Below are 12036 nucleotides of genomic sequence, written 5' to 3'. Positions count from 1 at the left end.
AGAAATTCGATTTAGTCCCGGGCAAAGTGAGGGTGATTAGATTAAGTGTGTTTCTCGAGAACGAAGGGAGAGCTAGCTCCTTCAGATCAGCAGGGCTGGGAAGGAAATGTGTGGAGCTGGGCTGAGCTGGGCTGGGCTGGACAGGGCTGGGAAGGGCAGGGTTGGGCACAGCAGGGCTGGGCTGGACAGAGCTGGGAAGGGCAGGGTTAGGCACGGCAGGGTTGGGCTGGACAGGGCTGGGAAGGGCAGGGCAGGGTTGGGCACAGCAGGGCTGGGCTGGACAGAGCTGGGAAGGGCAGGGCTGGGCACGGCAGGGCTGGGCTGGACAGGCCTGGGAAGGGCAGGGTTGGGCACAGCAGGGCTGGGCTGGGAAGACCAGGGCAGGGCAGCATTCCTGGCTCTTTTGATGCTCTGCCTTTATCACAAACACCAGGCTGCCTGTTTCAATGATTTCACCTCAGGTTCAGAAGCTTAATCTATACATACAAATATGCTGAGTATATAAAACATTAAGGATGCCTGCTCTTTCCATGACATAGACTGACCAGGTCCAGGTGAAAGCTATGACCCCTTATTGATGTCAAATCCACTTCAATCAGTGTAGATGAAGGGGAGGAGACCAGTTAAATAAGGATTTTTAAACCTTGAGACAATTGAGACATGGATTGTGTATGTGTGCCATTCAAGACAAAATATTTAAGTGCCTTTGAATGGGGTATGGTTGTAGGTGCCAGGAGCACCGGTTTGTGTCAAGAACTGCAGCGCTGTGTTTTTTTACGCAGCATTAACAGTTTCCTGTGCGCATCAAGAATGGTCCACCACTCAAAGGACATCCAGCCAACTTGACACAACTGTGGGAAGCATTGGTGTCAACATGGGCCAGAATCCCAACTCAATATTACGAAGGTGGTCCTAATGTTTGGTATACTCTGTGTATACTCGGTGTATAACAGTACTGTATGTCTGGAGGATCTGATACAGGCTAACATTGATAGGGACAGAGTATTGAGTACTGTGAAATCAAAAGCCAGATGGTGGAGAAGGAGTCAGAGGCAAGGAGAGAGAAAGACTAATAGAAAGGAGAGCGAGATAGGAGAGAGAAAGGGTAATAGAAAGGGTAATAGAAAGGAGAGCAAGATAGGAGAGAGAAAGACAAATAGAAAGGAGAGCGAGATAGGAGAGAGAAAGACTAATAGAAAGGAGAGCGAGATAGGAGAGAGAAAGACTAATAGAAAGGAGAGCGAGATAGGAGAGAGAAAGACTAATAGAAAGGAGGGCGAGATAGGAGAGAGAAAGACTAATAGAAAGGAGAGCGAGATAGGAGAAAGACAATAGATAGGAGGGCGAGATAGGAGAGAGAAAGACTAATAGAAAGGAGGGCGAGATAGGAGAGAGAAAGACTAATAGAAAGGAGAGCGAGATAGGAGAGAAAAAGACTAATAGAAAGGAGGGCGAGATAGGAGAGAGAAAGACTAATAGAAAGGAGAGCGAGATAGGAGAGAGAAAGACAATAGATAGGAGGGCGAGATAGGAGAGAGAAAGACTAATAGAAAGGAGAGCGAGATAGGAGAGAGAAAGACTAATAGAAAGGAGGGCGAGATAGGAGAGAGAAAGACAATAGATAGGAGGGCGAGATAGGAGAGAGAAAGACTAATAGAAAGGAGAGCGAGATAGGAGAAAGACAATAGATAGGAGGGCGAGATAGGAGAGAGAAAGACTAATAGAAAGGAGAGCGAGATAGGAGAGAGAAAGACTAATAGAAAGGAGGGCGAGATAGGAGAGAGAAAGACAATAGATAGGAGGGCGAGATAGGAGAGAGAAAGACTAATAGAAAGGAGAGCGAGATAGGAGAGAGAAAGACAATAGATAGGAGGGCGAGATAGGAGGGAGAAAGACTAATAGATAGGAGGGCGAGATAGGAGAGAGAAAGACTAATAGAAAGGAGAGCGAGATAGGAGAGAGAAAGACTAATAGAAAGGAGAGCGAGATAGGAGAGAGAAAGACTAATAGAAAGGAGGGCGAGATAGGAGGGAGAAAGACTAATAGAAAGGAGGGCGAGATAGGAGAGAGAAAGACTAATAGAAAGGAGAGCGAGATAGGAGAGAGAAAGACTAATAGAAAGGAGGGCGATATAGGAGGGAGAAAGACAATAGATTTTCTTTCATTTAGATCTTCTGCTGCAGACTGCTGAGCCCCTGTCTTCTCTCTAGCATCCCCTCTTCCTGCTCTTCAGTCTGTCATAACACAATAACAGAGGTCTGACAGCTTAAAAGACACTGGAGGAGCATGGAGGTGCTTGGGGAGAAAATTGCTGCAGAACACAGGCTGCTCAGCGGCTAGAGAGAAATACCATTTTGTCTCGCACAAGATGGATTCCACTGTGAGATTGCAGGGTACCAAAGACACAATCAAAATGGAGAACCTTTAAAAAAGCTTTTTTTATTTGTATTTTTACATAATTGCTATTGGCCTATGTTGGTGATATCAAATACTCTGATACAAATCACACCATTTTATATTTTCCCTTTGATTGCACAATGTATTGTGACAATATTGAATATTGAAGAAGTAAATCATACATATCATTTATGAATATCAATATGAAAGAGATATAATTTTGATATATCTGATCTCCTCAACCTTTAAATAAATGCCTGGCAACACACACACACACACACACACACACACACACACACACACACACACACACACACACACACACACACACACACACACACACACACACACACACACACACACACACACACACACCACCACCCTCCCTCTACAGATCGCACTGCTGGTTGCCCGTCACACAACTGCATTTAAATCAGGAGCTAGAAACCCCTTCAGGATATCAAATCCATGGACTCTGGTGTCTATCCTAACTAGGTCAACTCTTACAATAGCTGCAGAGTCTTTCTCCCTCTCCTCCCTCTCCTTATTTTTACTACCTTTCAATAGTGGATTTGTATTTTTTATTTATTTGTATGAACAATAGATAATGAATTAATTATTAAATATGCCAATATTAAATGCAGGTAAAATATTTCTTTATCCGGTCCTTTTGTATTTTTTACCAATTGATACTTGTCATTGATTCTCTGTAGATTTCAGGCCAGAATGGTGCATGACGTTTTACAATCCATTTTGATCAGGCTTTATCTAAAGACACCTTCCTCATTGTCAGAGACAAGGCACAGCCCTGCTACTGTAGCTGGTTTTAACTGAAGCTGCCCCTGGCTGGTGTTCCTTGGGGCCTAAATGCTCACTAAGCTGTCTCTGTCTTAGCATGCTTGCCACAGCACAGTGAAGACAATCTCCTGTAAATTGCTTTTTCGATCAGTTTTGACATCAATCTGCTCTCCTGGGGATAACGCATGCATATGATTGCGAGAGGAAGGTATCATTCCTTATGGATGTTGACAACCCCACTCAGTCGGGTTTGATCCCCAGAATTAACATAATATTATTGCACAGACTGAACTGCTAGTGACACCCAAAGAGGATTTGGTTGCTGTAGCAGAGGTTTAGACCAAATAGATTGCTGGAGCTAGGGAGGGCAGAGGCCAAATGTAAAGGTTATCTCAGGTAAAAGGTCTTGGTATGAAATGTTTAAGGATATGTATAATATAACTTATCTAGATAATTCAGTACTGTTTGTGAATGCCATGGATTATGCGGGACCGGGTGTCTTTTCCAGCTGGATGGCGTACTACAGTAGCTTCCTATGAGCTGATTGGCTCCTGTAATTTTTATGTGAATAATCCCTCCTTTCTTTCTCTCTCTTTTTCTCTTCCAGGACCTAGATTTCTCATCACAACCACAGGAGCCTTGTATATTCTGGACGTCCAGAATGAGGATGGATTGTATAACTACCGCTGCACCACACGGCATCGCTACACGGGCGAGACCAGGCAAAGCAACAGCGCCCGGCTTTTTGTGTCAGGTCAGTCTGTGCTGCCCTAAATACCTAAATATAACGGTACCCCAGAAACATCTAGATATCTGTACAGTACACCATGTTGCAGTAATACATCAGAAAACTCTGCATCTTCATACACTGCAAAGTCCACAATACAGTGAATGCTATCGTAACACTCTCTATTCTTATCATAACAACTTCTCTCTCTTATCTCTCATAAGATCCCACCAACTCAGAGCCGGGGATTCTGGATGGCTTTGACCGTCGGGAGGTCATGGCGTCCCATCGGGTGGAACTGCCCTGTAAGGCGTCAGGCCATCCCATGCCCAAGTACCGCTGGCTGAAGGACAACAGCCCCCTGGAGCCCGACACACGTTTCCGCCAGAGTGTCACGGGCCTGCTGATAGAGAGCGCCCAGCCCACTGACTCTGGCACCTACGTGTGTGAAGTGTGGAACAGCTATGGCAACGCTGAGGTGGTGGGCCGGCTTTTGGTCAAGCGTGAGTCCAAACACCACATCACACTCACACATCAGGAGCTATCCCAGCCTGGGTGCCATGATGTCTCTGCATTAGCTGCTCTAGCCCTGTCACTTTGTTGATCTATTTCTTTGATAATGTTCTCACAACAAAATAGTTGTGTCACGGTATAAGAATGTCATAGGCCACTAGTTTGGTTTGTGGTTTTTGATGTGTGTTCTGTGTTTTCTCTGGTGTCCAGAGCCCCTGAAGGCGGTGGTCAGCCCACGAAAGGTGAAGGGCAGCGTGGGTAGTAAGGTGTCCTTGCATTGCAGTGTCAGTGGCTCTGATGAGTATGAGCTGTCGTGGTATCGTAACGGAGAGATCATCTACCCTGGCAACAACGTGCGGATCACAGGCATCAGCAGGGAGAACCTGATCATGGAGGGCATGGCCAAGAGCGATGGCGGGGCCTACCAATGTTTCGCCAGGAAGAACAAAATGTCTGCTCAGGATTTTGTTCAGGTCATTTTGGAGGGTGAGATACAGTACAGGTTTCTTATAAAGATCAATGCTACTATGGCAGTTATTTGATATATTGGTGTTCTTATAATAAGACAGTAGTTAAAATATACAACCATGTGTTTTCTTTCTTCATGTGTACTGTACTGCTTGGAAGTTGACTATGGCATGGGTGGTTACGGTTTTATGTTGTGTGTATGTTTTGTGTCCATGTACTGTACCAGTCAAACATTTAGTCACACCTACTCTTTCCCGGTTTTATCTTTAGTTTGACTATTTTCTACATTGTAGAATAATAGTGAAGGCATCAAAACTATGAAATAACACATATGGAATCATGTAGTAATGTAGCCACCCTTTGCCTTGATGACAGCTTTGCACACTCTTGGCATTCTCTCAACTAGCTTCATGAGGTAGTCACCTGGAATGCATTTCAAATAACAGGTGTGCCTTATTCATTTGTGGAATTTCCTTCTTAATGCGTTTGAGCCAATCAGTTGTGTTGTGACAAGGTAGGGATGGTATACAGAAGATAGCCCTATTTGGTAAAAGTCCAAGTCCATATTATGGCAAGAACAGTTCAAATAAGCAAAGAGAAATTACACTCTATTACTTTAAGACATGAAGGTCAGTCAATCCGGAAAATTTGATGAAACTGGCTCTCATGAGGACAGCCACAGGAAGGAAGAACCAGAGTTACCTCTGCTGCAGAGGATACGTTCACTAGAGTTACCAGCCTCATAAATTGCAGCCCAAATAAAAGCTTCACAGAGTTCAAGTAACAGAAACATCTCAACATAAACTGTTCAGAGGAGACTACGTGAATCAGGCCTTCATGGTAGAATTGCTGCAAAGAGACCACTACTAAAGGACACCAATAAGAAGAAGAGACTTGCTTGGGTCAAGAAACACAAGCAATAGACATTAGACCGGTGGAAATCTGTCCTTTGGTCTGATGAGTCCAAATTTGAGATTTTTGGTTCCAATGGCTGTGTCTTTGTGAGACACAGAGTAGTTGAACGGATGATCTCCACATGTGTGGTTCCCACCGTGAAGCATGGAGGAGGAGGTGTGATGGTGTGGGGGTGCTTTGCTGGTGACACTGTCTGTGATTTATTTATAATTCAAGGCACACTTAACCAGCATGGCTACCACAGAATTCTGCAGCGATACGCCATCCTGATCTGGTTTGCGCTTAGTGGGACTATCATTTGTTTTTCAACAGGACAATGACCCAGCACATCTCCAGGCTGTGTAAGGGCTATTTGACCAAGAAGGAGAGTGGTGGAGTGCTGCGTCAGATGACCTGGCCTCCACAATCACCCAACCTCAACCCAATTGAGATGGTTTGGGATGAGTTGGACCGCAGACTGAAGGAAAAGCAGCCAACAATTGCTCAGCATATGTGGGAACTCCTTCAAGACTGTTGGAAAAGCATTCCAGGTGAAGCTGGTTGAGAGAATGCCAAGAGTGTGCAAAGTTGTCATCAAGGCAAAGGGTGGCTACTTTGAGGAATATAAAATATAAAATACATTTTGATTTGTTTAACACTTTTTTGGTTACTACATGATTCCATATGTGTTATTTCATAGTTTTGATGTCTTCGCCATTTTTCTACAATGTAGAAAATAGTAGAAATAAAGAAAAACCCTTGAATGAGTAGGTGTGTCCAAGCTTTTGACTGGTACTGTATGTGTAGTTGCAGCAGCAGTGATTTAGCAGAAAGGGATTTTGGCCCTGGATCGATACAGGGCCAGTGTTGTGCTCCTGCAGAACAGCAACTGTTATTAGGGTTACTACCCCAGTCAGCTTTAAACTGAGCCTGGTTGCTTGGGCAACTGTCTCGCATGGCCACGGAACTGTATAAGGAGGATATTGATGATCTATAATGATGTAGAACATGCTAGGGTTATCAGAGAGCAACAGCAGGCCACTCTAAAATAGGGCTGTTTTCTATCATTAAGAATTGTTCTTGGTTTTGTGTTGCACATTATTTTCACACTTGTAAGGAATTATTTGAATTGTTTTATGTGAGCGATACCTTAGCTGACTAATGTCAGTATAGAATACGTTTACAATGTTCATACAGTACATGATGCAGAGATTTGTCAGGTTTTTCTGTCCAAGCCTCTTGTTGTAGTCATATTAACCATTACCCATGGTCTCCCCCTCTCTCTCCCCTTTCAGACGGCACTCCGAAGATTCTGTCCTCCTTCAGTGAGAAGGTGGTCAACCCCAACGAGCCGGTCTTCTTGGTGTGTAACGTCAAAGGCACTCCCCCTCCCTCCTGCACCTGGAACCTGGACGACGACCCGGTCATCAAGGACAGTCACCACCACCCTGGCCACTACGAGACCCACGAGGGCCACGTGGTCAGCCAGCTGAACATCACCCACACCAAGGAGGTGGACGGAGGGGTGTACCGCTGCACCTGCAGGAACTCGGCCGGGGCGGTCTACCACCAGGCTCGAATAAACGTAAGAGGTGCTTGTCAGATCAGCTCCTCCAAAACAACAAAAGCATACACCTAACTCATTTTTGTTTGGTTTCCAAGTTAAATGCCTGTTTCTTTTAGGTTTTTGTTCTATTCTCCCTCCTTTGCTAAGTGCCTACATATTCCTAACCTTTTTATTTGAGCTCATTTTCTTTCTTTCTTTATTTCTTTCTTCCTTTTTTTCCTCAGTTTCAGTTTCAGCTTTGGACTCCATTGTTTAGTTTCTCCTAATTTCCTACATGTTTAAAAAAAAAAACATTTTTTATCCCCTTGTGAATTTCTCTTGTCACATTGCCCCTCTTTGTATGATTGTGATACTCCAGCTCTATAGCTTTTTCTATTCTAACACTGCTATTTCTAGTCACCCATATGTTGTTGGCCTGTTTGCATGTCAGTCCCTCATACTGTCAAAGACAATGCCAGGTCACAACCAATCATGTTTTGTCAGTGTGCGTTTGTGTATGTGTGATCCATCCATAACATGTCTGTTCTATTGATTGTGTCTCATTTGTTGGACAGGGACGTTCTGCTTGCTATAATACCTCTCTTCCTGTCTTTAATAGTAATCTGATCCTCTACACAGATGCAGAGATGTTGCAGAGATGATTCCCTTCAGCTGATTTACACTGCTGTTCCATGTGTAGATGTTTGAACACATTTGACCAATGTATTTTATTTGTAGGCCTTACTGACAGGCAGGTTTTCAGCCCAGTGTGGTGTATACTGGTAAACGCTGTACTGCATGTTTTTATGCTGGTGGTGTTTTTATCTTAAGACTGTTAAAGGGATTATAGTTCTCTCTCTCTTTTGTTTCCTTGGTTAGTTTCTTACTTACTTTTTTGTTGTTGAATGTATAGTTTATTTATTCAACGAGACAGTTAGTTTCAAGTGGCTCTTGGATTTGTAATGCAGATAACTCATACAGTGAATATTGTCCACTAAAATGTTCTGTCTTTCAGCTGTCAGCCAACCCTACCTTGTCCTTGTCTAATTTGGTCCTGATTTCACAGCCCTCTCTTCAGAGTCTACCATGAGGTCCTGTGGTAAAAACAAACACATTTGGGTGTGCTGTCAATACATACGGCTTGATGTTGCTGACTGTCATTTCACAATCCTCTCACCCATAAATGTGTTTATAGAGAGCTCTCTCTCCCTCTCTGTATTTTTAGGGGCTGCCAGCATCCGTCCAATGAAAAACATCACAGCCATCGCAGGGCGGGACGCGTACGTCCACTGTCGCGTCATTGGCTACCCATACTATTCCATCAAGTGGTATAAGAACTCCCACCTGCTCCCCTTTAACCACCGGCAGCGGGCCTTCGAGAACAACGGCACTCTGAAGCTGTCCAACGTGCAGGAGCTGGACCAGGGAGAGTACAACTGCAGGGTATTGGTCAAACCTCATCAAGAGACCAATCAGAGCGTCCATCTCAATGTCAAAGGTAGGAAGAGCCTGACTCATGCACTGTGACAGTACACAGTAAATAAGGTATTTTTTTCTAATATCCACACTAGCATACCACAATTTGGAAAGTGTAAAGGAAGTCACACTGCTTTCTTAGCGAATACCACTTCCTCTCGATTCAACCCATACCCGGCACAAACTTGGTACCTCTGTCTTGCTAGCACACATGACCACCCTACTGAAGCATCTTACCAGTCGGCACCACGTGAAAAACTAGCTACTCACTGGCGCAAGTGGGGACACTTCAGGCTGAGGAGTAGGTTACACACATCACCATGTGCTACATAAGCATTCTAAGAGGTATGAGAGTGTGGACAGTAGAACATGGCAATGCTGTAGGCAGAGATAGGAAGTGACCTCGAAGGTCATACTCCCATTGGCCAGAGACATCATAAGCTACAGAAAAAATGCCTGACATTCACCACTGCTATGACCACTGCTTCTTTGGTATGTGAGACTAAACTAGAGTCATTAGTATGACTGCACATACAGTAGTGATTGAGCTTGATTACCAGAGACCCAGAATACGTAATGGGAATGTTAACGAGTGATTCCCCATGCCTCATATCCATGTCATGAATGATGCAGCCACTGCTTAAAACATTTCCAGGAGATGAGGCTGGGGTGGGGCGGGGGAAAGGGGGACCACATGATATAAAGCAACACTTCCCCGCTACAAGTATCTTAGTTAATTTGCTCTGCTCAAGCTTCAAATTCTGAAAGCGGCTGGGGAGATCCCAGGAGTCCATTATCACTACTTTGTTGTGAATTAAATCAGTGCTCAAGTGCTGCTTATTTCAGTGTTATTTTAACTCATTGATTCTCAAATGCAGCTGACTTGCGAGATGGCTGGAGAGTCCCCTGAGAAGGTGCCACAGTGGACTTACTGAGCAGGATCTCACATCTAGGTCGTTATGTAGTCTAGCATGGGGCCTGATTCTTCATTCATTTGTATAACATGTTGTTTTCTCCCTTCTTGAGGGTCGTTTCTAGACAGACTGATGTGGGATGAGTCACCAAAATACAGAATCACCCCTTCAAGTGTTTATGGAATAGTACACCTGTTCTTGGTACTGTTTGCTCCGACTCAGAGTACAGAATGTTCGGCTAGACTGGAGGAATGACTAAGGTGGAATTACGTGATGATTCACTCTCAGTCCTTCTGAGTTCAGAGTCTATTCAACGATTTCCAATGACCAAAGGGATTGATAGAATATTGAAGTATGACACACAGGAGATTGTACCGGTATAGTTTGAGTTTGAGTTTATTTTATTTTTACAGGGACAGTGCACATTAATCAACGTTTCAGTAAAAGTGCCAGTTTTAGCCAGCCGGCTAATTTTCAACCGCAGTCCCTGGGCAGGTTATTAAAAACAATTACAATATAGACAATGGCAACATAGGACAAGCAAGACATAGCATACAGACAGAGCAACATAGGACAAGCAAGACGTAGCATACAGACAGAGCAACATAGGACAAGCAAGACGTAGCATACAGACAGAGCAACATAGAACAAAAAGCAGCAAGACAAAATTCATAAAAGCAACAAAGTGTTTCCACACCTCACAAGTTACAGACAACAGACATGGAAAGCGGCAACACACAGCTAGGGACCAAGTTCACAAATCTGATTGACCTTTAGCCATGTCTTCAAGCATTTTGTGAAAGTGTGATATGTGGTGTAGTTATGTGTGTCTGATGACAGTGTATTCCAGACATGGGAAGCTCTCACAGAGAAAGCGGATTTACTAAAGGTGCTTTTCCTTAAGGGAACTATACAGTCACCTCTCATGGCAGACCTTGTGGATCTGCTGCCATATGTTTGGGTTTTCTGTTTAACAAAAATACTGAGTGGAGGGGGAGCCAGGCCATTTATAGGATCTTGAATACAAGACATGCATCGGTGTATTGCACAAGATTTTCCCAACTCAGGAGCTCATGTTTTCTGAGGATGTAACAGTGATGATGGCTATTGGGCTTCCTATCAAGCACTTTGAGAGCATGTTTGTAGACTGACTGAATAGGTCTTAATGTTGTACAGCAAGCTTGGGCCCAACTAGTCAAGCAGTATGTTAAGTGGGGGAGTATCATAGATTTGAAGTACAGTTTTGCTACCTCTGTAGTCAAACAATTTCTTATAAATCGGAAATTAGCTTGGTTGAATTTTTCACATGCTTTTTAAAAGAGAGGTTGGAATCAAGTATGATGCCAAGATATTTAAAATCAGATACCACCTGGAGCTTCTCCCCTGACACATAGACATCTGGCTCAGTAGCATCTGTTGCCCTCTTTGTGAAGAACATGCAAACAGTTTTTTTAACATTGAGATGCAAACACGAGTCACTGAGCCACTTTGTAACCTGGACCATTACAGTAGTGAGTTCTTGTGCAGCTTGTTGTTTGCTCTTTGCATGCACATATATCACTGTATCATCTGCATACATTTGAACTTCAGACCCAGTACAGACAGAAGGCAGATCATTTATGTACATGTTGAACAGGAGGGGCCCCGTATTGGCCCTTGGGGCACGCCCACATCATAGCTAAGAGTGGGAGACAGCTCATTGCTCACTCTGACACACAGTTCTGCCTTCAAGGTATAATTTCATCCATCTCAAGGCATCAGGGGAAAAGTTGAACTTGGACAATTTTGTGATGAGAATCTCATGGTTAACAGTATCAAAAGCCTTCCTTAAGTCCAGAAATACAGCCCCAACAACGCTCCCTTTGTCCATCTTGGACTTCACATTTTCCGGAAAAAAGCAGTTGGCTTTGTATTGTCTCTCAGCCTAATGTGGTTATGGTCACCTCTCTCCCTCTTCCCCTCCAGTTCCACCGTACATCCAGCCCTTTGCATTCCAGCGGTTCTCCATTGGTCAACGCGTCTTCATCCCCTGCGTGGTAATGTCAGGTGACCAGCCCCTGGACATCACATGGCAGAAGGACGGGCGGCCAATCCCTGCCAGTCTGGGGGTTACCATCGACAACATAGAGTTCACCAGCTCACTGCGGATTTCCAACCTGTCCCCAGACCACAACGGAAACTACACCTGCATTGCACGCAACGAGGCTGCAGCCGTTGAGCACCAGAGTCAGCTCATTGTCAGGGGTGAGAGGAGGCTAGCACGTTGTTCCTCTGTCTCTGTCCTCTGTCTTAGGTTCCCTCCT

General features: G+C 44.3%; 1 protein-coding gene across 3 annotated transcripts in view; it reads left to right on the top strand.

Annotated features, from left to right (window-relative positions):
- The window catches only part of LOC109909172 (Down syndrome cell adhesion molecule homolog), a 135166-nt gene that overhangs the window by 85601 nt on the left and 37529 nt on the right, over nucleotides 1-12036 (top strand). For 2 of the 3 annotated variants that reach the window (XM_031796261.1, XM_020508167.2), the window contains exons 4-9: nucleotides 3803-3949; nucleotides 4147-4425; nucleotides 4646-4921; nucleotides 7093-7389; nucleotides 8569-8841; nucleotides 11699-11977. In XM_031796261.1, coding sequence (XP_031652121.1) covers nucleotides 3803-3949; nucleotides 4147-4425; nucleotides 4646-4921; nucleotides 7093-7389; nucleotides 8569-8841; nucleotides 11699-11977 — 1551 coding nt within the window. Of the gene's footprint in view, nucleotides 1-3802; nucleotides 3950-4146; nucleotides 4426-4645; nucleotides 4922-7092; nucleotides 7390-8568; nucleotides 8842-11698; nucleotides 11978-12036 lie in introns of those variants that run through there. The other variant, XM_031796262.1, reaches the window with a different exon arrangement.

The sequence above is a fragment of the Oncorhynchus kisutch genome, linkage group LG18 (assembly GCF_002021735.2).
Source record: "Oncorhynchus kisutch isolate 150728-3 linkage group LG18, Okis_V2, whole genome shotgun sequence".
Classification (NCBI taxonomy): Eukaryota; Metazoa; Chordata; class Actinopteri; order Salmoniformes; family Salmonidae; genus Oncorhynchus; species Oncorhynchus kisutch.
This window is presented reverse-complemented; position numbering and strand designations above follow the sequence as displayed.